This window comes from Labrus bergylta, chromosome 8, assembly GCF_963930695.1.
Source record: "Labrus bergylta chromosome 8, fLabBer1.1, whole genome shotgun sequence".
Classification (NCBI taxonomy): Eukaryota; Metazoa; Chordata; class Actinopteri; order Labriformes; family Labridae; genus Labrus; species Labrus bergylta.
In genome coordinates, this window is record NC_089202.1 from 24,934,996 (window position 1) to 24,962,495 (window position 27,500).

The 27,500-nt window shown below is 46.7% G+C and overlaps 1 protein-coding gene across 3 annotated transcripts in view; it reads left to right on the top strand.

Annotated features, from left to right (window-relative positions):
• Window positions 1-27,500, top strand: part of bbs9 (Bardet-Biedl syndrome 9) — a 139,101-nt gene that overhangs the window by 51,114 nt on the left and 60,487 nt on the right. For all 3 annotated transcript variants that reach the window (XM_065958093.1, XM_065958095.1, XM_065958094.1), the window contains 4 exons: window positions 3,364-3,504; window positions 4,358-4,453; window positions 4,653-4,825; window positions 4,959-5,111. In XM_065958093.1, coding sequence (XP_065814165.1) covers window positions 3,364-3,504; window positions 4,358-4,453; window positions 4,653-4,825; window positions 4,959-5,111 — 563 coding nt within the window. The remainder of the gene's footprint in view (window positions 1-3,363; window positions 3,505-4,357; window positions 4,454-4,652; window positions 4,826-4,958; window positions 5,112-27,500) is intronic.

Sequence of the window (27,500 nt, forward strand, 5' to 3'; positions counted from 1 at the left end):
TAACCCTAACCCACATTGGCTGTGCAGGTAGACGTCTGTGTTCAGGGTGAAACCTGCTGAATGCAGTTTGGGAATTTACAGAGGTTGAGTGGAACAAGACGAGATTTACAACCACACACACACACACACACACACACACACACACACACACACACACACACACACACAGTGGTGACTTGTTAATGGCGATGCTGAATTTAAGAAGGGAAAATAATTCCCCCCAGCTTTTTCCGACCTTCCATGACCTCCTCTCCCTTCCTCTCATTTCACTTTTCTTCTCTGAATGTCTCGTCTATGATACAGTATTTAATACGTTTATATTATTTAATCTCCTTTATCTCGTTAATACGTCGTGTGAGCTCAGTCAGATCTGCACAAAGTAAACCTCCGAGTCTTTTAATGAACGGTTCCTGCTGCTCTCCGTTCACTAAACATCGTCCACACTCAACCGTTTTCCAAAGCACACCGCACTGTTTTGATTTTTAATGTGTTTTTTCCGTCCTCTAACGCAGCCAGCTCTTTCATTCATTTCATGTATGTTGTGAAATTGAAGTTGGAGCGACTTGAAACCTGCCTGAGTTGGGCAATCCATCACAGTGTACATCACGTCTGCCTCGATTACATTCAGAGTGACTTTTAAATGCCGTGGTGGGGCGGCTCACAACGTCACAAACCCAAAGAATGTGTGATATGTAGAAAACAAGCCGAGTATGCTCAGGGTCGGTCTGTCTCCAACCATACAGAGATTATTATACACACACATATATATATATATATATATATATATTTATTATTATTATTATTATTATTATTATTATTATACAGAGACATTTTTAAGGTTTCCATATCATCAAACGGGCTGCAAGGTGCGGCAGTGGTTATCTCTGTCCCCTCACAGCGAGGAGGTTCCTGGTTTGAATCCCCATCTGACAGGAGCCTCTCTGTGAGGAGTCTGCATGTTCTCTCGGTGTGGGTGTGGGTTCTTTCCGGGTACTCCGTCTTCCTCCCACAGTCCAAAGACATGCTCGTTAGGTTAACTGCTGACTCTAAATTGTCCGTAGGTGTGAATGTGAGTGTGGCTGGTTGTCTGTCTCTATATGTCAGCCCTGTGATTGGCTGGTGAATAGTCCAGGGTGTAACCCCGCCTCTCAACCAATGACAGCTGGGATCGGCTCCAAGCGCCCCCGAACTGGAAAAGCGGCATAGATAATAAGTGAATGGATGGATGTTATCATACGTACATGTGTAGATGTGAACACAACCGCGCTCAAACAAGGAAGTGGACCGCCACATAAGGTAAATCTAAACGTCTCCTGTCGCTTCAAGAAACGTTGTAGCCGTGCAGCACGGCCACGTTTCCTCCTTTGACCTGCTCTGTGGGTGTGGACATATAGGAACAGGGTCGTTGTTGGCGTCTCAGGAAATAACATAAACATCCACAGTTATCAGGAAGGACTCTGTCTGCAAGTGGTTGCCATGGTTACTTCTTCTTCTTTCTGCTTTTTTGTGGATTTGCAAACCAACTATGTGCATACCGCCCCCTGCTGCATCAGACTGTGTACTCGAGTACTGAACGATGATACTGATGTGAGCGCAGTCCAGTTGGGGACGGTACGAAACACTCGTGGCTAATGTGAAAGCGCCCTTATTCTAAGAACCATAAAGCGCTGTGTGCAGAGGGGTCTACATTCAGACATATTGTGTGTAAAGCTCCCGCTCTGCTGCACGTTGTCTTCATGTTTAAACACATCCAGATAGAAGGCGTTTCAGACTGAAAGTGGACCTTTGTTCTGATTCTCTGTTTTCATTGGCCCGCCGTCTTCTCTGCCTCCCTTCATGTATTCAAAGCAAATTGAATTATTCACATAATTATATAATAATTGCACGTATGGAATAGGAAGGTGCACGGTAGTTGTGGGTAATTATTAATATCTGTAAGAACCTGGAACATTCCCTCCCTCCCACCTTCTGTTATTTTCTCTTCCACTCTTTCTCTCACGCCGGTTTATTTCCACTCGTTTCTCTGCCCACCCCCCACCCCCCACCCTCCGGTCTTCCCCCTCTCCTGTCCTTAGCTCTCCTGGTTCCCTCGCTCCATCTCGTCTTAACAACTGTTTTCCTCCATCACTTCTTTCCCTCGCTCTGTTATTCTAGCTAAGTGTAGATTTCTGCCAAGCTCAGCAACTGCTTAAGCTCAGGACATAGTTTGAGTTGGCGTTCTCTCTCCTCCTCCTCTCTCTCTCTCTCTCTCTCTCTCTCTCTCTCTCTCTCTCTCTCTCTCTCTCTCTCTCTCTCTCTCTCTCTCTCTCTCTCTGTCCTCCTCCCCCACCTCTGTCTCTCTCTCTCTCCTCCTCCCCTCTCTCTCTTGCTGTCTCCCCCCCTCTCTCTCTCGCTGTCTCCCCCCCCTCTCTCTCTCCTCCTCCCCTCTCTCGCTCTCCTCCTCTCTCTCTCCCTCTCCTCTCTTTCTCCTCCTCCTCCTCTTTCTCTCTCTCTCTCTCTCTCTCTCTCGTCACCCCTCTCTCTCTCTCCTCTCTAAATTTCCTCCCGGACTTTGCACAAAAACTTCCTTTTCTCTTCCACAAACACCTCTCCAGACTGGTTGTTGATGTTGGGTCTCTAGTGTCGATGTAGCTCTCAGATACTCGTGTAATCTGAATATCTGTTGACTGTGTTAACAAATGTTGACCTGACTGCTGTTTGGAGAGAAAGTCTGAAGAAAAACAAAAAACGATGTGCTGACCTTGTTTGATTCGGTGTAGGGGAGCTTGGCGGACAAAGACGCAAGTTAAAGGGGGAAGTGAGGAGAGACTTAGAGGTAGATCTTCAGGAAAAGAGTTAAAGAATGACAGTGGCTGAGAGCATTATCATGAGTGATCGTAGGGTTAGCTGTAAGATCTGAGCCATCAGTAGAGGCTGTTCAGGAGGAGCAATAACAAACGTTTATATGCGTCGTTTATCTTCTCTGTGTAAGTAATCCCAGGTTTTAAAAGTGAAGTGAAAGTGCTAGAACCTGCATATTAAAAACGTCCAGTAGGGGGCGACACCACTGCTTCAACAGAGCTGCACCCTCCTGCTCCAAGTTTTCAACCCCGGGGCTTCAAAAAATGTTTTCTCAACCCACTGGTTGACATGGTGGTGGCTACGTCTCCTTCTTATTCACAGTCTGTGCTGTTAAAGTAGATCCAGATAATGTAGAAGTTATTACCTAACAGTTACCCTTTGCAGAGGAGGTCAAGCTGCTGCTGCTGCTCAGTCGCTCAGCAAGAAAAGAGAGAAAGGATTTAGAACATGAGGCACAAAAACTAAGCGTAAAAACAGGTCGTAAATACATTTTTAAGTTTTGAAGTATTTTCTGTTTGTCAGGAGTTCCTCGGGTTCATCAGACCAGGTTCAGTCTTCCTCTGGCGTTGGTGTGTGTTCCTTCATCTCCGGCCAAAAACACCAAATTTAAGATCACTGTGGATACCAACCAGCCTCCGATTGAGCTCAGCTCCATCTTCCCAGGTAATTTACACACACACACACACCTGAGAGACTTACACACACACACTTACAGAGCTTTAATGCTTAAATCATAAACAGGTACCAGAACACACTGAGCTCCGAGCTGACAGGTGAGTGTTGAGTGGCAGAGAGAGTGTGTGTGTGTGTGTGTGTGTGTGTGTGTGTGTGTGTGTGTGTGTGTGTGTGTGTGTGTGTGTGTGTGTGTGTGTGTGTGTGTGTGTGTGTGTGTGTGTGTGTGTGTGTGTGTGTGTGTGTGTGTGTGTGTGTGTGTGTGTGTGTGTGTGTGTGTGTGTGTGTGTGTGTGTGTGTGTGTGTCTCCTCTCTGTTTCTCAGTTATCTCATAATCGGCTACAATCAGCAGCTCCGACGTCTAAACACACAAACACACACTCTGGTCGTACTGAGTGTGTGTTTTGGGATTTGTGAAATCTCCTGCCGGCTATTCATTGTGTCTTTGTGAACCATGCGACTGTATCTTGTTCTCCTTTGTTGGCGTCTTGCATCATGATAGTCAGTCCAATCTGTCTCATCACAAATCTCTCTGTCTCTCTCCCTCTCTGTCTCTCTCCCTCTCCCTCTCTCTCTGTCTCGCTCTCCCTCTCTCTGTCTCTCCCTCTCTCTCTGTCTCCCTCTCTCTCTCTCTCTGTCTCTCTGTCTCCCTCTCTCCCCCTCTCTCTCTCTTTCTGTCTCTGCCTCCCTGTCTCCCTCTCTCTCTCTCTCTCTCTCTGTCTCTCTGCCTCTCTCTCTCTCTCTCTGTCTCTCTGCCTCTCTCTCTCTCTCTCTGTCTCTCTGCCTCTCTCTCTGTCTCTCTGCCTCTCTCTCTCTCGCTCTCTCTCTCTCTCTCTCTCTGCAGAGTTTGCAGCAAAATCTGAAGATAAGGATGCTAACGGTTTGGCTTTCCAGTTCCTGTCAGGAGCCAAAGTCACCGTTCTGGCCTCTAAGACTTCCCGTGAGTCGCACAAACAGAAAATCACGATCGGCACATCTCTCATAATAACACAACGTGTGTGTTACTGATCTAACTACTACTGCTGGCCTTTTCTTTAACCATTATGACAGATGGTTCCTAAGCCGTCTTTGTGTTTTCTTGGTGTGTTGTGTTTTAATGTCTCTCACTATCTCGTGTGTTTCCTGGTTGTTTCCGTCAGAGCGTTACCGTCTTCAGAGCGACACTTTTGAGGACATCTGGTTGGTGGTGAAGGAGCTGGTCCAGAGATTTGACAAACATTTCCACAAACTGGGAGTCAAAGACTTTAAGAAAAGCTTCAGTGGGCCGCTCCCGCTGCAGGACTACTTCCTGTCTGTAGACCAGCACTTCCAGGTAAAAGATATCAGGCGGCGAGCTCGAACACAACACACCAACACGTTCTGGTTTAAAAGAGAAGTCTGAGACCGACATCTGCTGCTGTTTCATCTCTGCCCCGTGTGTGTGTGTGTGTTTGTGTGTGTGTTAGCTGCGTGTCGGTGCTCAGCAGTACCAGGACCTGCTGTCAGAGCGGGCGGTCCAGTTCAGAGCCATCCAGCGCCGCCTGCTGACTCGATTCAAAGACAAAACCCCGGCACCTCTGCAGAATCTGGACACACTGCTGGACGCTACCTACAGCCAGGTCAGTCTCACACACACACACACACACACACACACACACACACACACACACACACACACACACACACACATAATGTGTTACAGTCGCGCTTGTACCCCTCGACCTGAGTTAGACCTCGTCTCGCTCTCTGTTAAAATGGAGCTTTCACACTTTCACTGAACTCTTGAATCTTCCTGAAATATCTGCAAACAGATGAATGTTTCACCTTGAGTCACGAGCAGGAGGAGGGATGACATTTATATCTGCACGACCATAGACTGTCTGCACATGACCCACGTGATGAAACTGCTTCTGCTCTTTTGTCGATATTGTAAATATGTTGAACTTCACAGAGCATCATTATGAAAGTAATTTACTCATTCAAAGTGTCTGAGTCTGTTACTTCCTCCTCGTTCTCTTTAGTCATGACCTGACTCCTGAGACCTGAGACCCCCCCTCATGTCCGACAGGGAGAGTCTCCTGCTGTGAGGGTCAACTCAGGGAAGATTTCAGACTGCAAAGTTTTTTTTAGTTCATGTGTGAAAGTGGACGTGTGTGTGTGTGTTCAGTGTAAAGCTGATTTTAAAACTAAGCAGGTGTTAAGTTTTGTCTCCTTTGTTTAACTTTGACGTATGTGAGTTAGCAAATGCATGAAGTGTATCTGCATAACTGTGTGTGTGTGTGTTTAAGTGTGTGTGCGTGTCTGTGTTTAAGTGTGTGTGTGTCTGTGTTTAAGTGTGTGTGTGTGTGCGTGCGTGTGTGTGTGTGAGGTTCAAAGTGATGGTCCCTTGCCCCTGGTGTTTTCTCCAGAGGCCGACTTGGCGCTCATCAGCTCCACCGTCCATTAGCTTCTCATTAGCGTAGCGAGGCGGCGTGACTTCATCTGGTGGTGAGCCGTTAAAGCTGTCAGTGCGTCACCGCTTGGCTCGCTGTGATCAGCTCCCGCTTACACATTCATCCGCTCCACATTTACTTTAAGAGTTCAGAGACTACAGCTTAACGAGAGGAAATAAACGAGCTCGTTGAAGCTAACCCAAATAATCAGAGTTCACGTAACGTTAGCTCGTCAGTCGCCATGACCGCCTATCAGGCAGCGCCTCATTATCGTCTCGCTCTGTTTAATGACCAGTTAACCCTTTCATCAGCAGCTTTAGTTCTTCCTTTCATACTTAATCACACGTGTTGTTTTAGTCTCGCCTGACAGAAATTAAAAAATAAAAACAATCAAAATAAAGGTGATGAAGATCCTGCAGCGGCGGGTCAGGAAAACAGCTGGAACCATTAAGAAATACTAATCACAGAGCTTTCTTCTGGATCCATATCATATGGCATACGGGCAGATTCCACCACACAGCACCTGCGTCACCTGAAAGCTACGAGGCACAGAGACTGAGAGCCAACGTTTACACCAAACGCTCCAGTTCCGTTTGGTACTCATTTATCGGTGTTTCCAAAACAACTGATCCGTACATTCCTTTTTGTTAGGGTGCAAAGCATCCTGATCGGACCCTAAAGGGCGGAGCTAGACACCCTGCAGTCTTCTGATTGGTCAAAAGAATCGTCACTTCCTGGGCAACAGCAGGATATTGAAGGACAAACACAAAATGGGGCATGTTTCAGTATCCTGTTGATTTCAAAGTTGTTTTTGTTTTTTGGCAGCGTGTAGCTCCGCCTCATGGACGACCTCGGAGGTGCAGACCTCTGCTGGACGTCCTCCATTGTTGCCCTTTGTTTACTGTTGCCACCATCTTCAAACCCCGGAGGAGGGGCCTAGTTTGAATGTTGTGTTGACATAACTCCTGACTCCACCTTGAAGGTTTTAGTAACTTGTAAAACATCATCATCAGATTGTGTTCGATATGACGGAAGGAGGTTGAAAACTGTAAACAGACTTCATGTTCTCTTAAAAGACTCGAGGACGAGTGAGCTGCGTCTTTAAAAAATAGCCCAACAACTCAGAGTTCCTCTGAAGTGATCTTTGTACTGGATGTGTAATCTTCCCTCTAAAAGTCTGAAAGCTTCAAACTCTTATCGTCTCTGGCCGTGCGGGTCGTATGACCTGTCAGGCTGTTCTCGTCTCTCTCCGTCTGACGTGAAGCTCTGATATCACGACTGCATCCTGCAGCTAATGCTTTCTGCTGTCACTCCTGTCCATCACATGTTCCCTCCATCCTCTCTCTATCCTCCATCCTCTTTCTCTCTCTCTTTCTCTCCTCTCTCTCTCTATCCTCCCTCTATCCTCTCCTCTCTCTCCTCTCCTCTCTCTATCCTCTCTCTCTCTCTATTCTCTCTCTCTCTATCCTTTCTCTCCTCCCTCTATCCTCCCTCTATCCTCTCTCTATTCTCTCTCTCTCTCTCTCTCTCTATCCTCTCTCTCTTTCCTCTCGCAATCTTCCCTCTCTCCTCTCTCTCTCTCTATTCTCTCTCTCTCTATCCTCTCTCCTCTCTCTATCCTCCCTCTCCTCTCTCTATCCTCCCTCTATCCTCTCTCTCTCTCTCTCTATCCTCTCTCTCTCTCTATCCTCTCTCCTCTCTCTATCCTCCCTCTATCCTCTCTCTATTCTCTCTCTCTCCTCTCCTCTCTCCTCTCTCTCTATCCTCTCTCTCTCTCCTCTCTCTCCTCCCTCTCTCCTCTCTCTCTCCTCCCTCTCTCCTCTCCTCTCTCTCCTCTCTCTCCTCTCTCTATCCTCTCTCTCTCTCTCTCTCTATCCTCCCTCTCCTCTCTCTATCCTCCCTCTATTCTCTCTCTCTATCCTCTCTCTCTCTCTATCCTCTCTCTCCTCTCGCTATCCTCCCTCTATCCTCTCTCTATTCTCTCTCTCTCTTTTTCTCTCTCTATCCTCTCTCTCTCTCTCTCTCTCCCTCTATCCTCTCTCTCTCTCTATTCTCTCTCTCTATCCTCTCTCTCCTCTCTCTATCCTCCCTCTCCTCTCTCTATCCTCCCTCTATCCTCTCTCTCTCTCTATTCTCTCTCTCTATCCTCTCCCTCTCTCTATCCTCTCCCTCTCTCTATCCTCTCTCTCCTCTCGCTATCCTCCCTCTATCCTCTCTCTATTCTCTCTCTCTCCTCTCTCTCCCTCTATCCTCTCTCTCTCCTCTCTCTATCCTCTCTCTTCTTCGTCTCCTCTTCCCGCCACACAGCGGCTCGTATATGCGGGAAGTTTCAGACACACTATACACTCTGTAATGTATACACACCGGCCATAATGGAGGCTATCGACGGCCGGTCGGAAGAGTGATGAACGCGTCACATTAATAATTCATGTGGGTGTTCGGAGTCATGCTGCTGAGGCCGCGGCGAGCTCAGCAGTTTGTGTTCTGGAGCAAACATCACATCCTCGTCGAGGAGTTCAGACTCTGGATGAGAAGGAATCAAATATGTGGATTTTTGATTCGGCTCTTGTGTCAAAAGTTCAGATTTAATCTCAACAGAACTCTTTTCATTTCTCCTCTAAGTTTCAGCTTCCTGTGTCAGAGTGTCCTAACAGCACGAGACACGAGTGAGCATCAGCAACTAATCAGCTGGACTCTTTTGTTAACAGCGTTTTTACCCCGGTCCCCCAGTTTCTAGGTTTCTAGGAGGGAGGAGGGAGGAGGGAGGAAGAAGGAGGGAGGAAGAAGGAGGGAGGAAGGAGAAGGGAGGAGGCTCTCTCCTCAGACAGCAGAGCTTGTTAGCTTGTTAGCTCGTTAGCTTGTCTTACAAAGTGGAGATAGTGGTGCATTAACAATATCCACATCATGATTGAAATGTTGACCTCTGACCTGTATCAAAACCGGAAAAAAACTTTGTTCGGCTCACTGCGAGCTGTTCATTGACGAGCCTCTGAGTGTTGAGATTTGAGTCGACAGCTCGTCAATACAAATCAGCTTTATGTCTTAAGTTTTCCTTTAACCAAAGAGAAATCTGCAAACCAGTTCACCTTTCATTGTCCCCTCTTTGATAAGTTACACGTTAAACCACGCCCTGGTTTAAGGCCCTTTCATTGGTCCTGATATAAACGTCTTCTCTTCTCTGATCGTACTTTCTCTTCCAGGTGGAACCTCGCAGACGGTTTAGAAAGTAGATAAATAGAAAAGTGGTCGATGTTTACCTCCTGAAGCTTCGGCGCCCTGCCAGCAATCACACTGTTGTCAGAATGCCGAAGGAATGTGTGGCCAATCAGGAATGCCGGTGAACCAGGCACCTCTTTCATTTGGGCCCGGAGGAATGTCTGCTGGGTAAATGTTCTACATCAATCTTGGGTGAAGGGAGGTGGGGAGATGGGGGGGTGGTGGTGGGGGGGGGGATTCCCCCTCGTTAGCGGTGTGCGTCTCCACATGCAGCGCGGCCGGCCTTCGCTGACGAGCCGTCAAGAGATAAGAGGAACGAGCTCCCTGTGAGGATACTCTGTGGTCGGCTCTGCGTTTATGCAGCCGAGGATAATATTTCCATTGTTCAGGCTGCATTTATGGACTCGTATATATTATTCATGAATTCCTGAGAGCTAGAGAGCCGCGGCCGGCGTGATGTGTGCATACATGTGCACGCAGGGAAACTTTTTCATCTGCTGACCACGGTGGCTGGACTCCAAAATCAACGCCATGTTTGAACCGTGTGACCAGCAGGATGTGATTGATGGCTCTTAGATCGAGACTCTCTCATTGGCTGATGGAGAGGACAGAAGCAGCTATGTTGCTCCATGATCACAGCTCTGCTCGATCATTGGTAGGCGTTTCAAACCTTCATCAGTTGAGTTTTTCTTCATCTGTGTCTGTCGGTGTTTTTCTCCCACACCTCCCCCCCTCTCCCCCCCCCAGGTCAACATGGCCCCTGTGTTTTACACTCTCCCCTCTAACTGGTGTTTGATTAATCTGTGGCAGCCAGAGGTTAGCCAGGCGCTAGTGCACCTCTGCTAACTCACTGGATAACCTCTTGAATTCTGGGGGGAAACCCGGGAAGTGTCACTCAAAGACAGAGAAAAAGTGGATTGTGGAAATGGATGAAGAGGGGGGAGAACAAAGGGGGAGGGAGACTTTTCAGTTTCCATAAATATTATCCCCGCCGCTGTTTCCTCTGGAGGTGAAATGTCCGTCGTTTGTTAGTATTAGCATTCGCGCTGGGCTAGCGAGCGCTGCAGTCTGGGAGCTAGCAGAGGTGGATGGAGGGGGGTTACTCAGGAGCCGGGCCGGGCCGAGCCGAGCTGAGCCTCCCTGTAATTATGAGTTCAAACGCTGGAAGAGGGCGGCTCGCTGACTGACGGGGTGACTGACAGGCCGTCCAGGGGCCTCGCCGGGCCCCTAATGGAGGCTTCTGGTAGACAGCAGTTTGATTTATCTGGCCCCAAATGGACCTCTAAACACGGCTCAAACACAGATCCCACTTGTGGAGCGGCAGGACCACCGCCATTAACATCACGGCCTCTCAGTCCCCGTGTGTGTGTGTGTGGTGCGTGCGTGCGTGCGTGCGTGCGTGCGTGCGTGCGTGCGTGCGTAGCGTGCGTGCGTGCGTGCGTGCGTGCGTTCGTGCGCGTGTGTGTGTGTGAGGAAGTGTGCATTTCAGACATGTATTATATAAACTCGTTGAATGTGTAATGATGTTCTCACATTCATACCTGTGTGTGTTTTAACGTCTGAGAGCATATCGCTGTAGATTTGTTCCTGCTCGTATGAACACTCTGTGAGCTTTAGTAAACCCGTTCATCTGCAGCATGTTTGTGTTTGTTAGTATACTTTAGGAGGTTAATTAATCAAGTTTCTGTTTTTGTGTCGGCAACCGAAACCTCCACAGACGACAAAAACTAAAGCAGGATTTAGAAAACCTGCTCGGACCTGAAGACTGATTCAAGAACGTTTGAAGACGTTTGGATATTTATAATGAAGCTCGTTATGATAACAGAATATTAAGCTTCAAACTATCGTCCCTGCTGACAGACATCGGCAGAAGAGAGGACATTTGATTCATGTATTATGAAAAACCACTGTGGAGTGTTTGAATTCTCTAAAATCACGTGTGTGTGTGTGTGTGTGTGTGTGTGTGTGTGTGTGTGAATGGCAGGCTCTCAGGTGAACCGTGTGTTTGTGTATCAGATTAAAGGACCGACAGCAGCCCAGAAACTTCCTCCCTCTCTCTTCTCTCTCGCTCTCTTTCAATCATTCTCCGACTACCCCCCTGGAACACACACATTTACATCCATCAGTTGTCCTCTCTCACACACACACACACACACACAGAGACCCCTCTGGAGGCTGAATGGAGCTCACACAGAGGGGGGGGGCAGTGGTCTGGTTTGTTTTCCCTCAGATGGTCTGTTTATGTGACTGTCCGTCTTATCAATGAATGGCTGTCTTTCATTCAGCTGACGGACACTCAGTGTTCTGTGTGTGTGCGTGCGTGCGTGCGTGCGTGCGTGCGTGCGTGCGTGCGTGCGTGTCGGTGCCAGGCTTGACAAACTGTACATCTGTTCACATTGTGCAAACATACTTTGTCATACTTTGCACCAGTTTAAATCAGATGAAACGGGATCAGATGAGCCAGCGGGGAGAACAGTGCTGTGTGTGTGCATGTCTGACTGTGTGTGTGTGTGTGTGGAGCTCCCGCTGTGCAGTGCTTGCTCATGCTTCTGCAACGCCCTACCTCCATGTGAACTCACACCAACTGGGACACCAATATCACACCGTTATAGAATCAATATGAATGTTGAATGACGGCGGAGCTTCGTTACTGTGCTGTTTTTCTACAGACTATTCTTACAAATGAAGAATGATCTAACTCAAAAGACGGGAAACACATCCGGGTCAGACTGAATAAATGAATCATGTGATTTTATTTTTATCTGGAGGAAGTCAGCTGTCGTTGAAAGCCGACATCATTTTGATTCTGAATGAATGAAACCTTCAGAGCCCCTCGAGTAGTTTGCCTCTCATGTATCAGCTGCAATAGAAAAGAGTCTATAAAGATCATTATGTCATTAAAAGTCTGTTTCCATCTCAGACGTTGTTCACCATAGTTTTATCAGCAGGATCAGACAGCTGTCCTGTGATCAGTTTAGGTTGACATCAGCCCCGCCCTGACCACCAGACGTCCCGACTCTGGATCTCATTTCTCTGAAGTCCCTCGGGCTTGATCAGGTCAAGTTTCATTTTATTTATCTTCTCCAGGTTTATTCAGGTTCAGGCTCATTAAATGCTGCAGCGGTTGCGGGCAGAAAAACATGCGATCCAGCCGGGTCGAAGCAGATCTTTGGACCTAAGCTGTCGTATGAGAGTCAAGTTAAAAGCAGGGTGGAGGGCGGGGGGGCAGCGATGAAGCATCTGTGCTGCTCTTTATCAGACAGACATGGATGACCTGCCAGAGGATTTCCTCATAGATGTGGTGGAGCTGGAGGAGACTTTATTAGGAACATGTGGATGTGGTCAGAGCTGGGAGGGGTGGGAGACAGTCAGAGAGAGGATCAGAGAGGGGGGGATAGACGTGCAGAGAGAGAGAGAGAGAGAGAGAGAGAGAGAGCAAGAGAGAGAGAGGGTTATTAAAATTCAGGAGGACATGTGGAAATACAAAGTGATTATGAGATGTAGAAGAGAGGATGAATGCAAAGATAAAAGATGTTTGAAAGGGAGTCGTGTCCTCTCCTCTCCTCTCCTCTCCTCTCCTATCGTGTCCTCTCCTCTCCTCTCCTCTCCTCTCCTCTCCTCTCCTCTCCTCTCCTCTCCATCTGATCTCTCCATCTCACCTCGGGAAGCAGACTGAAGAGAGGAGGAAGGACAGAGAAAGTTTATAGAGGGTAAAGAATGGAGAACAGGAATTATTCAGAAATGAATTCACAATGAACGGAGAATCCTTGATGATTAGCATTAGGGCCCAAACACACATCACTCACACTCGCTGTCAGCTGAACCGTTGTTCTGCTCTGGTGCAGCACGCTTGCCGGTCGCTCTTCTCTGCTTCTAAACGACACGCTCCTAGCTTTTTCTAACTTTTCATCTCAAGATGACGAGTCTCAGCGCTTGTCAGTGTCACTTTTGTCCAAAGCAGTCAATCAAATCAAGTATGAGGCTTTACCTCAGTGAGATCTCTACATTTGCTCAATTCCATCTTTCCCCATTTATTTTGTTTGGTCGCCCATATGCACACTTAGCCTCGCTCCGCAGACGCTCCCCGCTGTGTTTTCCCCAGGTGTTTTTGAAGCGGCCGGGCCTGGGGCGACATGTGATCGGGCACTAAGGGGAGGTTGAGCTTCAGAAAAAGCAGAGTCCGATGACTGATCAGAAGAAAAGAAGTAACCAAAGGAAACTCAGGATGGCTCAAAGACATGAAGCAGCATCCAGATAAATATGGACGAGATCAAACCGAGCTAATGAAGCTCAGTGACTCAGACGAGAAACGACTGAGCTGAACTCACCGTTAAATTTAAGGAGCAAAGGAAATGAAGGACTACAAAGACAGAGGAAGGAAAGCAGACATTAACAGATGAAATTATGAAAACAAATATTACATTTGGTGCCTCGAGGTCAGCGTCGTAAAAGCTGCTTTATTCCTGTGCAGAGACGGTCGTGCACGTCGTCCCGCTGCGCTCCGGCGTGCTCTGACTTTTTTAAATATGAACTTTTTGGAGCTGTGAGTGACTTAAGACAAAGTTTCCCACCATGCTTACCACATCATTTCTCTCTGCGCCCTGTTGCCGGGCACCAAGCAGAGATTTAATAAGTCATCCATGTTGGAAAGCTGTCACGCTGGGAGGAGATTAAAGCAGCAGATTATAGAGTGGAAGGTTTTTTTTTTTTTCTTTGTCCTGCAGCTTTAATTAAACTGTCTGACAATCTTGATTTTTACACCGCTCTGATGGAGGACACTGACCTGACAAATCTGCCCCTCCATCATCCCTGTGAAACCACCCGGGGTCAGATCGCAGGCGACATCTGGCTCCGAGTTCACCTTACGTCTTGGTTCACCTCCTCCTCCCCTCCTCGATTTTCTGGCACAGCAGCTTTTACTGTAACGTACAAAACCGCAGCAGGGTTCTGTTTGCAGCCTGCTCTGGTCGTGGGAAACGTTTGTTTGGCCGTAGAGTAAATGAAATCAACCTTCTCACCACACAACACAATGTGTGCAGCTTGATGCGCCGACCACAGACTGTAAACGTGTTTCAGTCCAGGTCTGAGGCAGCGGACCCCCACAGTGAGGCGGGGGCAGAAAACGTCCGTTAGTGTGCTCTGAGAGGTAGATACTGAGTTATACTCGTGTTAAAACCGGAGAAAACAAAGTTAAAGGAGTGGTTTTAAAGTAATTATGTTATAGATTTACAGTTCAGTAAATGTTGTTTACACAGAGCTCATAGACTTTATTCCCACGGCGGCCATGTTGCTGTCACGTCACCCTTAGATGTTGGTTTCCTGTTTTACTCCAGACTGAATAGAAACTACAGATGATGGATCCAAAACATCTGGAGACACTTCAAGACATGTTTAGAGTTCAAAAATATTTTTAATAACCTGTTAGCTACCATCAGAACACGGCTAACGTTAGCATCCAGACACTTCATGGCTCCACAGCTGCTTCAAGTGAGAGAGAGAGGGAGAGGGAGAGAGAGAGAGAGAGAGAGAGAGACAGTTCAACAATATATCTTTTATTGATCAATGCATAAAGATTCCAGGCGACACCACACCGCCTGAGATCCAGGGGTTAGAAAGGCTGGTAGATGTTAAATAATGTTTGCTGAAGTCAGCCTCAGTGAGGATAATTTTCAAATCAAAGTGATGAGGTTCAAACCTCTGAGGAAAAGTAAACAGTGTTCATGTCGCCACACTGAGTCGTATTGTTTAACGTCTGATCCCAGATCAGTTCAGACTCTCTCTCTTTGTTTGAAGCAGCAGGAGTCCGTCTGCTGCGCTGGAGAGGATCCTCCACAAATAATGAGATTACAAGAACACACACCAAGTACACACACACAGACACATCCACTCTGAAACACACACACACACACACACACACACACACACACACACAGAGGCACATCCACTCTGAAGCACACACATCCACCACATCCGCACACATGCGCACACACAAATGCAGTTTAATTTGCCACATACATTTGATTTTTGATGAATGAAATCCTGTTCGTGAAGGAAATGACTTACAACAATGGTGTGTGTGTGTGTGTGTGTGTGTGTGTGTGTGTGTGTGTGTGTGTGTGTGTGTGTGTGTGTGTGTGTGTGTGTGTGTGTGTGTGTGTGTGTGTGTGTGTGTGTGTGTGTGTGTGTGTGTGTGTGTGTGTGTGTGTGTGTGTGTGTGTGTGTGTGTGTGTGTGTGTGTGTGTGTGTGTGTGTGTGTGTGTGTGTGTGTGTGTGTGTGTGTGTGTGTGTGTGTGTGTACGTGTGTACGTGTGTACGTGTGTATCTACGTGTGTATCTACGTGTGTGTATGTCAGAATGTGTGTGTGTGTGTGTATGTCAGAGTGTGTGTGTGTGTCTTTGCATTATTTAATGAGCTGTAAATATCGCTGCGTCTGTCTGTATGGAAACCAGATGCACAATGGGACAAGTTGGCAGCCTGCAGAGTCGTAATACAGCGTAACAATAAATACAGATCTGCATTCAGAGCAGGAGCGGATGGATTTCAAGCCGAGGCTGCAACACGAGTGTTTACGTCTTTAAGGATCAGAAACGGAGAAATGAAGAGCCCCGCCCTCATGAGAGGTTTAACTCTCAGAGCGCTCTTTAAAGGTGCAGCTCCTGTTTTTACTCCTCTACAGATCTCTACTGTGTTTTTAAGAAGTACTTAGTACTCCTGACTTTTGTTGGACACCTAGCTTCGATGATCGGCTCGTCCTGGTGAAGGCGTCTAAAACATTCGACCGCACTGTGAACCCGAACTTTCCCCTCACAGCTGTTCGAAAGATGCAGACGGGATTTGTAGCTCCGCCTCTTCATGTTGGTACTGTACTCTCGTCTTCTTGTGTTGTTTGATAGCGTTAACAAACAACTATGAGCAGATTACCACCATCTGGATTGGGTTGTGAAAACTGCTCTGTGTGATTTTTAAGGTTTATTTTTGTGGCTTTATTTAGAGATCAGACAGAATCAGAAACTGGAGAGAGCGAGAGTAGGGGACACACATGCAAGAAAGGAGCCACAGGTCGGATTCAAACCCGGGCCGCCTGATGGAGGACTTCAGCTACCGGCGCCAAAAAAACGTTCCAGGCCTACTGTCCAGTTAAACAGAGAATTTCTACACAGAGAACAAAACATGCTTCTGAACTAAAGTGTCCATAAATACAAAATAAAAACTTCTTTTTAAATTATATTGGTGTGACTCTGAATGACTGATCACCTCCAGCCGCTCACTTTCTCTCTAACGTCAACATGTCCGCCCCTGAGCAACGTGTGTGTGTGTGCGTTAGCTTCCTCCACCTCACAAACAATGGCTGATTTATAAGATTACACATATTTACTCTGGTGTGTGTGTGTGTGTGTGTGTGTGAGAGTCACAGAGAGAGGGAGAGTGCGGCGGCCGTGCGACGCCAACCTGAAGATATTTATCTTGTTTCAGTGAATTCCCAGAGTTCTCCTCATTTTTTTCCTTCTGGTTGTTCCCCCTCCTCCACTCACCTCTCTCTCTCTCTTCCTCTTCTACGTCCTTCAAAGGAGACCATTGAGAGAAAAGCAAACAGGCATGGAGGGGGCAACACACACACACACACACACACACACACACACACACACACACACAGGCACAAAGTTCCTGTTGCCAACGGTGTGTTTTCATGTTTTTGGTTTGACTTATTTAGTGTGTTTTTTGGAGTTAGTCAGCAGTGTGTGCTTGTGTGTGTGTATGATTATGAAAGTGTGTGTTGTGTGTGCATTTATGTTTAAGCATAAGCAAGAGGTTTAAGCGATCAGTGATCTAAGCGATGGTGGACTTTGTGTCAGGATCTGAAACAGCATCTGTTTGTTAGCATCACATTAGCGCTAGCATGGACCTCATTGACTTTGCATTAGCATTGTTAGCTTTGTAATTAGCTTTGGGCTCCTTCATCTGTGAGTTTGTGAAACTTGGACTCAGCCTGCCAGAGGTCCTTACCTCCAAATTAGTGTCGTTTTACACTGGGACAACAACCAAAACCATCACCTCAGACCTGGCTCCCTGTGTGTGCGTGTGCGCGTGTCTGTGTGTGTGTGTGTTTGTTGGCTTCTCAGGTCTTTCTGGTCTGGACTGCATCAAGTGTGTGGTTCAGTAATGGACTGTAGTGATGCTGTGTGTTGCAGGTTAGGTGTGCAAAGAAGTATGCACTTGTTTTAGTTTCGCGCGTGTGTGTGTGTGTGTGTGTGTGTGTGTGTGTGTGTGTGTGTGTGTGTGTGTGTGTGTGTGTGTGTGTGTGTGTGTGTGTGTGTGTGTGTGTGTGTGTGTGTGTGTGTGTGTGTGTGTGTGTGTGTGTGTGTGTGTGTGTGTGTGTGTGTGTGTGTGTGTGTGTGTGTGTGTGTGTGTGTGTGTGTGTGTACGTGTGTACCTTTCTGGTAATAAGAGACTCTTTTTTTTGTCAGGACCAAACATTTTTTTATTTCAGAAGCTACTCTACACTGAGTCTGGAAGATCATCTACGCAACAGCAATGAATTTTTGGTCCTTTAAGGTATAATAAGCAACCAAACAGTTGTGATGAAAGCCCCCCCCCCCCCTCCCCCGTCCTTAGAATTTAACTCTTGTGAGACGTACAAGGTTAAAGCCATCAAAGTTTATCTTTAATCCGAGCTGAGATTCTCTGACAGTCACCTAGAGCTCATTTAAACCATTAGCTCTTCTCTTCTTCTACTGATGGAGTAGATGTAGTATCACAGTTGTGTGATTTTACTCAACCCCCATTGGCTGTGCTCGGAGGGTGAGCTTCTCCTTAGCTAACAGCATAATCTCAAAACGGGACTCAAACCAACGACCTTCCTGTTCCCAAACCCAAAGTCCCAACAGACTGAGCAACGGCCGCCCCAACACAGATCCTGCCGTGTGTGCGCACTAAATGTGTGCGCACGTGTGCAGCCTGGGAGGTTAGTGTGAAATGTTAATGACAGGCCTGTGTGTGTGTGTGTGTGTGTGTGTGTGTGTGTGTGTGTGTGTGTGTGTGTGTGTGTGTGTGTGTGTGTGTGTGTGTGTGTGTGTGTGTGTGTGTGTGTGTGTGTGTGTGTGTGTGTGTGTGTGTGTGTGTGTGTGTGTGTGTGTGTGTGTGTGTGTGTGTGTGTGTGTGTGTGTGTGTGTGTGTGTGTGTGTGTGTGTGTGTGTGTGTGTGTGTGTGTGTGTGTGTGTGTGTGTGTGTGTGTGTGCGCGCGCGCATGTAATGAGTAGAGAGAAAGGTTCTGTGTGATTATAGGCCTCCTCTTAGGACCAGAGACTAAATATGGCTTCAGACTAAACACTGTCCACACACACACACACACACACACACACACACACCACAGACCACATACACATTGGCAACATTCAGCTCATGAAGAGAAATGTCTGAAAATAACTTGAAGATATTTTTATGATCAGACAGAACAGCAGTTATCTTCCTGTGTGTTTTTTTTCTGTTGCTGTGTCTAATTGAATGTGGTCTGATTTATTTTTCTTGTACATATGAAAGCAGTTATCAGGTCAAACACAGGTGTTGCAGCGATGGAAGCGGGCAAGAGAACTGGTTCAGATAGAAGTGATTGTACCCGACCTAAAAAGCCTCTGCATGTTTCTAATAAGCTCCACGAGCAGAAACGTGCTCAAACTAGGATCAATATTGGAGATGCTTTTGAAAAATGGAGAGAGGTTAGAACACAGAAAGGTTTACAGACCGATGCAGAGCTGGATAAACACTGAAGCTTCAGTGTCCACCACATGGCAACCTGCGTGAGCATCGACTCTAGAGAGGAGGGGGCGGGGGGAGACAGCTCTGTGTCAGAGTTACATACTGCTCCTTTAAATTAGTTTTCTGCACCATAGTTTCTCTTGCAGCAGGAAAAAAAACAGCCTGTTGTGAGGATCAGCTGTTTGGCTTTCTCTGAATTAAATCTCGTTTAAAAATATCTAGAAGATTATGGGAACACACCTTGAATATCATCTTGGAACGATCTGTTAACTCAGCTTTGACAGGAAAACGGGGAGGTGTACATGTCGACCTTCTAAAGACTGAGACTCAGCTGATATGAAAGAGTCATTCTGCAAGGCCCTGCAGTCTGTGGCATGTTTGCATTAATGTGATTAAATCAGACTTCAGTTTGTCAGAGCAGAGTTTACACTTTCCGCTCAAGCTGCTTCAATATGTAAGAAAATGTGTGTGTGCAAGGCGTGTCGTTGTGTTTTCATGCACCATTGAACTCCACGCCGGGCCACCGGAGTTCAGATATATTTTGGCTTTTGAGGAAGGTTTAAACCAAACACACACACACACGAACACACGCACACACGCGGCATTTATTTGCAGCTGTTCTGGTGAAACGGGCCCTCGGGTTCAATCACATCACATGCTATTAATACACTCTGGCAAACAGTGTGTGTTGTGTGTGCGCATGCAGAGTCTCACTGGGAGGTTGTCTGAGTGTGTTCATGTCAGGAGTGTGTGTGTGTGTGTGTGTGTGTGTATATGAATCAATTCAGGCGACTTGCTGTGGCTCGAAGTGTGTAGTGTCAATGTATATGTTTGACCCTTGACCCTGACCACACTCCCAAACAGCTGCATCAGGGCTCTTTATGAGGTGTGTGTGTGTGTGTGTGTGTGTGTGTGTGTGTGTGTGTGTGTGTGTGTGTGTGTGTGTGTGTGTGTGTGTGTGTGTGTGTGTGTGTGTGTGTGTGTGTGTGTGTGTGTGTGTGTGTGTGTGTGTGTGTGTGTGTCTCAGACCTATATCCTTCCTCTCCACCTCCAAGTTTTCTCTCACCTGGTCTGACCTCCACATGCAGAAGATGTGATGTCACGTCCAGATGTTTCCAGTCGTTTCCAAGTTAAGTTTGATAACAAAACTTATTTTATATAAATGACCGATCCCACCTCCCTTCCTTTCATCACTCTCTGCCTGAACCTGGTCTGAGTGCAACACGTACAGGAGCACAAACATTAAATCATTCTTCTCATACTCAAAGATTTATGTCATATCAGAGTGTGCAGCTGTGTGTTCCAGACAGAAGAAGTCATGACATCTTATCAACCCTCTGAGATCATTTCAGCTTGAACACAGATGTTGCATCAGACATCCTGAGTTTAATATTACAAACATAACACCATAAATAAAGACGTGGGGTACTGCTGCAGGTATATCTGTGCTGCTTCTATGTAAGGTTTGCTTTGGATTTATGAGCTGCAGTGCACAAAAACTACTGAAGTTGTGAACGCTAATAAGAAACAAAAATGTGGTCATTTAACTTTTTTGACCTCTTTTGAGATAATCAAAGATTTTAAAATCTGGCCAATTGTTTTTGAACATTTTATTCCGACAACAAATCACCTTGACCCCAGAAGAAACCCTGAACCTCCTCTTCCTCTTCCTCTTCCTCCTTCTCCTCCTCCTCTTCCTCTTCCTCTTCCTCTTCCTCTTCCTCTTCCTCATCCTCCTCTTCCTCTTCTTCATCCTCCTCTTCCTCCTCCTCTTCCTCCTCCTCTTTCTCCTCCTCCTCTTCCTCCTCCTTCTCTTCCTCCTCTTCCTCTTCCTTTTCCTCTTCCTCTTCTTCCTCCTCCTCTTCCTCCTCCTCCTTCTCTTCCTCCTCTTCCTCTTCCTCTTCCTCATCCTCCTCTTCCTCCTCCTCTTCCTCTTCCTCTTCCTCCTCCTCCTTCTCTTCCTCCTCTTCCTCTTCCTTTTCCTCTTCCTCTTCCTCCTCCTCCTCCAGCTGAGGAGAGCCGAGCAGTAAATCCATCTTTCTCTGCAGATTTCATAAAGTCTGTTTCAGACGTGAGCTGGGAGGAAACATTCAGTGACAAGTTTTCTTATTGCAACACGCAACATCGTCGAGACTCACTGTGCTGCCAGGTGTGGACTGATCCGCCTCAGACCTGTGTGTGTGTGTGTGTGTGTGTGTGTGTGTGTGTGTGTGTGTGTGTGTGGACACAATCTGGATATTTCCGGACACAAGATACTCCGTACGATCAGGGCCAAACTCTGTAGCCTCCGCCCAGAACCCCCGCTCTCCTCCATCCAGCTGGACTGACCCAAAACCCCTCATTATTTCAGTCCTGGGTGGGCCAAGACTTAGCGTGTGTGTGTTTGTAAGTGTGTGTGTGTGTGCATGTCTGGTCACCTCTGAACTTGTTGGGGTCAGCTCCCACAGCCCGGGGCTACTGTCGGCCTGGGACTCAGCCCGGGTGTTAATCCCAGGTTAGGTGTCACTGTGGTGGGTCACGCTCTGTAATTTAGTCCCCTGCTCTGTCTGGGGCCTCCGGGCCCTCAAGACCACCCAGTGCACGGCAACAACCGCCTACTTCAGCGTCTGAGTGTGAGTGAGAGGAGGGATGAGGGTCGACCCAGAGATTTCCTCCTCACTTCTGTGTGTGTGTGTGTTTGTGTGTGTGTGTGTGTGTGTGTGTGTGTGTGTGTGTGTGTGTGTGTGTGTGTGTGTGTGTGTGTGTGTGTGTGTGTGTGTGTGTGTGTGTGTGTGTGTGTGTGTGTGTGTGTGTGTGTGTGTGTGTGTGTGTGTGTGTGTGTGTGTGTGTGTGTGTGTGTGACATAGAGTGTGTATACAAATGGACGGCGTCCCTCAGTCTCCTCCTGTTGAACGGGCGCTGACATGTTGACTTGAAGAGCCGCGGTATTGACATCACTCTGCTTCCACTTAAGCAAACACGTACTGTATCAGTAAAAGGTCAAAGGTCGCTCAGGTGGGTTCAGTCCTCAGTTGAACAGATTCTTCTTTTGGTTTGAAGCAGTCACTCGCAGTTATGGAAAATTCAATTCGACTCCTGTGTTCTACTCTGATGAGCCGCTGCACACAGAAACGCAGGAGCCTCATTGGTCAACACAGCTTTCAATCATGGTGTTTATTTGTAGAAAAGATTCTTTTACGTGAGAACTGAAGCTTCATATTTGACAACTAACTTATAAAAACGAGAGCTGACTTCAGTAATAAAACAAACTTCATCCTTTTATTTCCTCCTGACTCCTCCGTAAGCCCCGTGTCCACCTGCCGTTTTTTTGGGGGGCAGAAAAGCGCTGACTGTGCGCTCGCCAGCAAGTACATGAAGCGTTTGTGGTCTGAGAAGAAAAGCGCAGCACGTTCGTCCTGTCTCCATGACAACAGTCTGTTGACAACGGCCGCTGTGTGACCGACATTGCTCTGTTACTTTTTACTGTTTGTTTTATATCTGAGATGGTTTATTTCCCGATCAGACACGCAGCGAGGAGGATGAGGGTACGGTTGGCCAAAATACCATAAATTATGAAAAGAGCGGCGGTGACATCAGCAGCGCCTTTCTGAAAAGTTGAAAGATTTTCAACTCCAGCGCTCGGAGCAGCTCAGAAACTAACTATTGTTTACTCTCGGGTTAGAGACTTCTCGCTCTGTTTGTTGGAGATGAGAGGCTCTGTGATTGGCCGTATCTTTGCGTGTGTGTGTTGTGTACCCGGGTGTGTCTGTGATGGTGCCTATATTTCAGACTCTGACCAAAAGAAGAGGAGACATATTCATCAGTGATCTGAGGGAGGGGAGTCTGGAGAGCGATGGAGGCCGGGCGAGTCTCTCACACACGACCTATCAGCACAGAATAAAGCTCTTTGTCTGTGACCGAGGCCTCTCAGCCCCCGCTGCCGCCGTCCCAGAGAAAACACAAGAGTTCAGCCGGCTCTTTGACGGAGCGGGACAGCCTCATAAATCACAGCGCCGTGTTTAAGCAGCCGTCCTCGCCGCTGACCGACGGCCTGTGAAAGCATCTGTGACAGCGCTGATTGGTGGAGGCGGTTTCAAAAAAGGAGGACTCTGACTTTATTTTTCTTCCCAAAGAAACCCCAGACACCTTCTCACTTGTCATATTTTTTGACATTGCAGGCGTTTAGCTCACACTCACACTCATCTGGATCACCTTGAAGTGAGCGAAACGGCAGAATAAGCATCGGTTTCAGGATCTGTGGCGTCCATCACGGCTGCTTTCAAAACCTCTCGCGTGTCGGGGAATTAAGCACCTCTACCCGACGGGGATTATCGGGGAATTTTGACGAGGTGATTTTGATGTAAACCCAGTTTCCTCTCAAGCTGCTTCATTCTTCCCCAATCAGTGATTTCCTACATCTCCCAGAATCCTCTGCTTTAAGACAAACACACAGAGTATAAACCTTTAAGTGTTGGCTGACAGCTTCTCACAATCAGTTGTGGTTACGCTGAGCGGTGAGACATCAAGAGTGAGAATGTTAAAAGCCAAACACGATAAGAAGACTCTTTTTTTTTTTTTTTGTATTTTATTTATTTATTTATTGAGTTTTTAAATTTTGAGAGGAAACAAACAATAAGAACAATACTGAATATATACTTTACAAAAAACCCACCACAAACTAACAGATGCTGCAAAATCAGAAATATCACAGAAAAAAAACAAAAATATTTGTATACATAAATATAGACAAGTATTTGCACATAAATAGTAACACGTAAATTAAGAAGAAAGTAAATGAGTAGCACAGACAGGTTTGAAGTTTAAGTTACACAGTGTCTTGCAGGGAGTCTGCTTCAGAGTCTCTGAAGGAAAGAATCCAAAGAAGAAACTTTTGATGAATTCTTCACTGGTTCTCTCTTCTCTTGATGAGAAGTTCTCAACGTGCTCAGGGATTCTCTCTGACTTGGGGCTGAGAGCAGGGCGCCGTGTCGATATGAAGGGAGGACAGCACAGGGCGGGGAAGGTCGTGGTTATCAGGACGGTGCGTTCTGGAGCTTTCCACAGCACATGATAAACCAATCAGAGCTCGGATCAGGTTGGGTTGCCAGATCTTATCGCTTAATCCCCCCCTGTCCTCCTCCCCGTCCTCTCATTGGCTCTCAGTCTGTTCAGGCCGCTCCGTCCTTATCAGAGTGAGTGTAGACAGACGGCGTTATCAGCATTGTGTGTTTGTGCGCTTGTTTTGACCACAGACAATAGTGGTTACTGTCTATCTGTCTGCGTATGGTTCAGAGATTCTCATCACTCTTTTCTCCTGTCTCCATCGTCTGCCCTTATTTACTCCCAGAAGTACCACCTACCTCCTTCTCTCTCTCCTTTTATTCACTTCACTTTTCTTTGTTGTTCAGATTTGTATCCCTGCAGCTCCTTCCACTATCGCTGTTTCTTCATGTGCAGATTTTTAAATCTGTTCCTAACTCAGAAAATCATCTGAGGCCCATCATGCTCCTCGTCCAATAAGGATACAGACGCAGACTTCTGCCCGCGCTCATCTCGTACCTATTTCTGACCGTTTTCAGCAAATGTTGCAGTACCGCAGGAAATAGTGGGGGGCAGTGTGGAGCAGTGGAGTTCAAGCCAGGCCATCAAAACAAAACTAAGAAGAGTTTGGAAAACGATGAAAATGTTAGAGTAATGATTGTTATGAACTATAAATCTTGGCGTTCTCGGGCACAGAGAGAGACGACACCAGAACATCTGGACGGACGGGAAGGAGAGGACTGCGCCCCCTAGTGGACGCATTCTCTAATGTTCAGCCCAACGTAAAGGTCACAGGACAAAAAATTAGAAATGAAATCCAAATCCAGTGTGTGTGTACATACTTAGATTCATTTTTCAGCCTCAGCACTGGAGTTCCTTTGCACGCACGCAGGTGTGTGTGTGTGTGTGTGTGTGTGTGTGTGTGTGTGTGTGTGTGTGTGTGTGCAGGAATGTTTATGCGTATTTGTGTGTGATGTAAGACTTTCTCAGTGTGTGTAACTGTATCCATGTGTGTGTGTGTGTGTGTGTGGGTCTATTAGTCATCCTGCTTGAGGAAATGGGCTCTGTGATTCTAGCCATCGTTAAACTGAGATTCTAATTGGTTCTTTAATTAAGAGGTGGAAACACAGAGCGAGACACACACACACACACACACACACACACACACACACACACACATTCTCTTGACCTCTTTATGAACCTTTCTTCTGTTTTCGTTTCCACGCTTGCTTCTCTTCTTCCTCCTCCTTGCTTTTCCTTTTCTCTCTCTGTGAATGCGCTCTCCTCCGTCTCATCATTTGTTTTACTTTCCTCTTCTGTCTGTTATTTCTCTCTCTCTCTTTCTTTCCTTGTGTCTTTTTTCTCTTTGCTGATCCCGTCGTCCCCGAGGGAGAGAGGGATGAGTTCTGCCACGTCGCGTTCTGCCAAACAGACTACTGTCATTTTCCACTGACACAGATAGCACGCTGTGTGTGTGTGTGTGTGTGTGTTCATATGGCTGTGTGTGTGCGTGTTTGTACATGTGTGTGTGTGTGTGTGTGGCTTGGAGTCCATCCATTGCTGCTTGCTGCGGCTAACTGAGCAGGAAACATCTAATCTGTCGGCTCTGAGGAGCGCACACACCCAAACACTCACACACAAACACTCTGAGCTTTGTTTCTGGCCGTGTCATTTTATCCGCGGATAAAACTCTGGCAACCAATCCTTTTCATTCATTCTTCCACTGACAGCATCTCTAACTAACTTCCATTTGACCAGACCTCAGCTCTGTTTTTGGCTGCAGATCTCAGTGTTTCACTGATGGCTTCTATAAGTCGTAAATAAGTGTCCTCCAGTTGCTACTTTTACGAAACACTGAAATCAACCATAATGAACGCCTGATTCACAAAACCATTATACGGCTTTAATGTCCATTAAACATTTGAAAAAAGGTCAAAAAGACACCGTCTCATTCATAAAACACACAAAGGGTTAAACGTGCCTCTAACTGCGCTACAGAGCAAACAGCGTCTCTGTGTGCTGTGTGTATTTAAGGTCATTATTCAGTTCTTTGGGGAAACAATTGTCCCTTCTCTTTGTAAATCAGCCTCATTGTAAAAAAAAGTCTAACTCACCAACAGGGGGCGCTAGCGGCCACGCACAGTTAGAGTGAATAATGAGCGTCAGCAGAGAGTTGGTGGTAACCGCGCCGCAGTATTTATAAGAGAAGTGACGCTCAAACTTTCCAGGGATCAGATAAACACTTCCACCTCTGTGTGCCTTCAAAATAAAAGCTCTATAAATAAAGTAAATATGACTTTGACATGACTATTATTAAAATGACCAGGGGTTAAATCAGTCCGAGGCTGTCAGCGGCTCCACACTTCATCCACATGTTTTGAGATGCTCTGGAGCCGTTACCATGAGTAGTTGTTTGTGTGTGATTTTTATCTCCTGGAATAATCTGAAAGCGTGTGTTTGTGTGTGTCCACATGTGTAGGAGGGAAGAAGAAATAAATGGATCTGCACAATTCAGTCCCAATTTTCAAATCGTATGATGTAGTCCAAGTCTAAAACAAACAGCGTTGTGTCCGCGTTGTCGTGGAGACGTTAACCAGGTTAAGGTTCCAAGTTGTCCCTTTATGTTTGATGAATAGAGTCCTGGCTCTCCACAGCAGGAGGTCACGACCCCGGCAGCTTCTACTGCAGGTTGTTTAAGGTCACCAACAGTTCAGCTGCTGACATACAGCTACTGTGTGTGTGTGTGTGTGTGTGTGTGTGTGTGTGTGTGTGTGTGTGTGTGTGTGTGTGTGTGTGTGTGTGTGTGTGTGTGTGTGTGTGTGTGTGTGTGTGTGTGTGTGTGTGTGTGTGTGTGTGTGTGTGTGTGTGTGTGTGTGTGTGTGTGTGTGTGTGTGTGTGTGTGTGTCTCTTTTTTTCAAGTGTTTATTTGTTCTCTCCTTCATCTGTGCACAGATATCTATCGTAAATCTGTGTGTGTGAGAGTTGGCTTTTTGGTTCTCAGAAGCGTGTTCTTAAACCACCGGCGTGTGTTTCTGTGTGTGAGTGTGCGTGTGTGTGTGTGTGTCCAGGCTAAATGTGTCTTTGTGTTCTCTCAGCTGGCATCAATCAGAGTGTGTGTGGAGCCGAGCTGCTGCCAACAATGGAGCCCTTCTCTGGACCTGGAGCCTTTTATCAATACACACACACACACACACACACACACACTTTTACAGACCCTAAAAGGAGGGTGGTTGGGGTCGTGTGTATGTGTGTATTGAGGTGGAGGAAGTCGGTGTATGTCGGTGTGTTTTGTTTTGTGCGTAAGGATATGAAGAATCCACTTAGTGCAGCGGGATGGATTTTATGACTCTGTGAGCCCGTTTCAGGACATTTTTCCACCTCTGTGAGGACCGGTGTGTCACAGAGCATCTTGTGAGTAATATTTTCTGGAATAGAGCTCAGTTAGTTAAGGACAAAGCACACTGTCTAACATGCAAACCTATTCGTGTTGGCAACATTTCAGGACCATATATATTGTACAGTCTGAAATGAAAATATTGCAAAGGTAAGAAAAATATGTTTTCTGCAGGAGTTCAATATCTGTACGT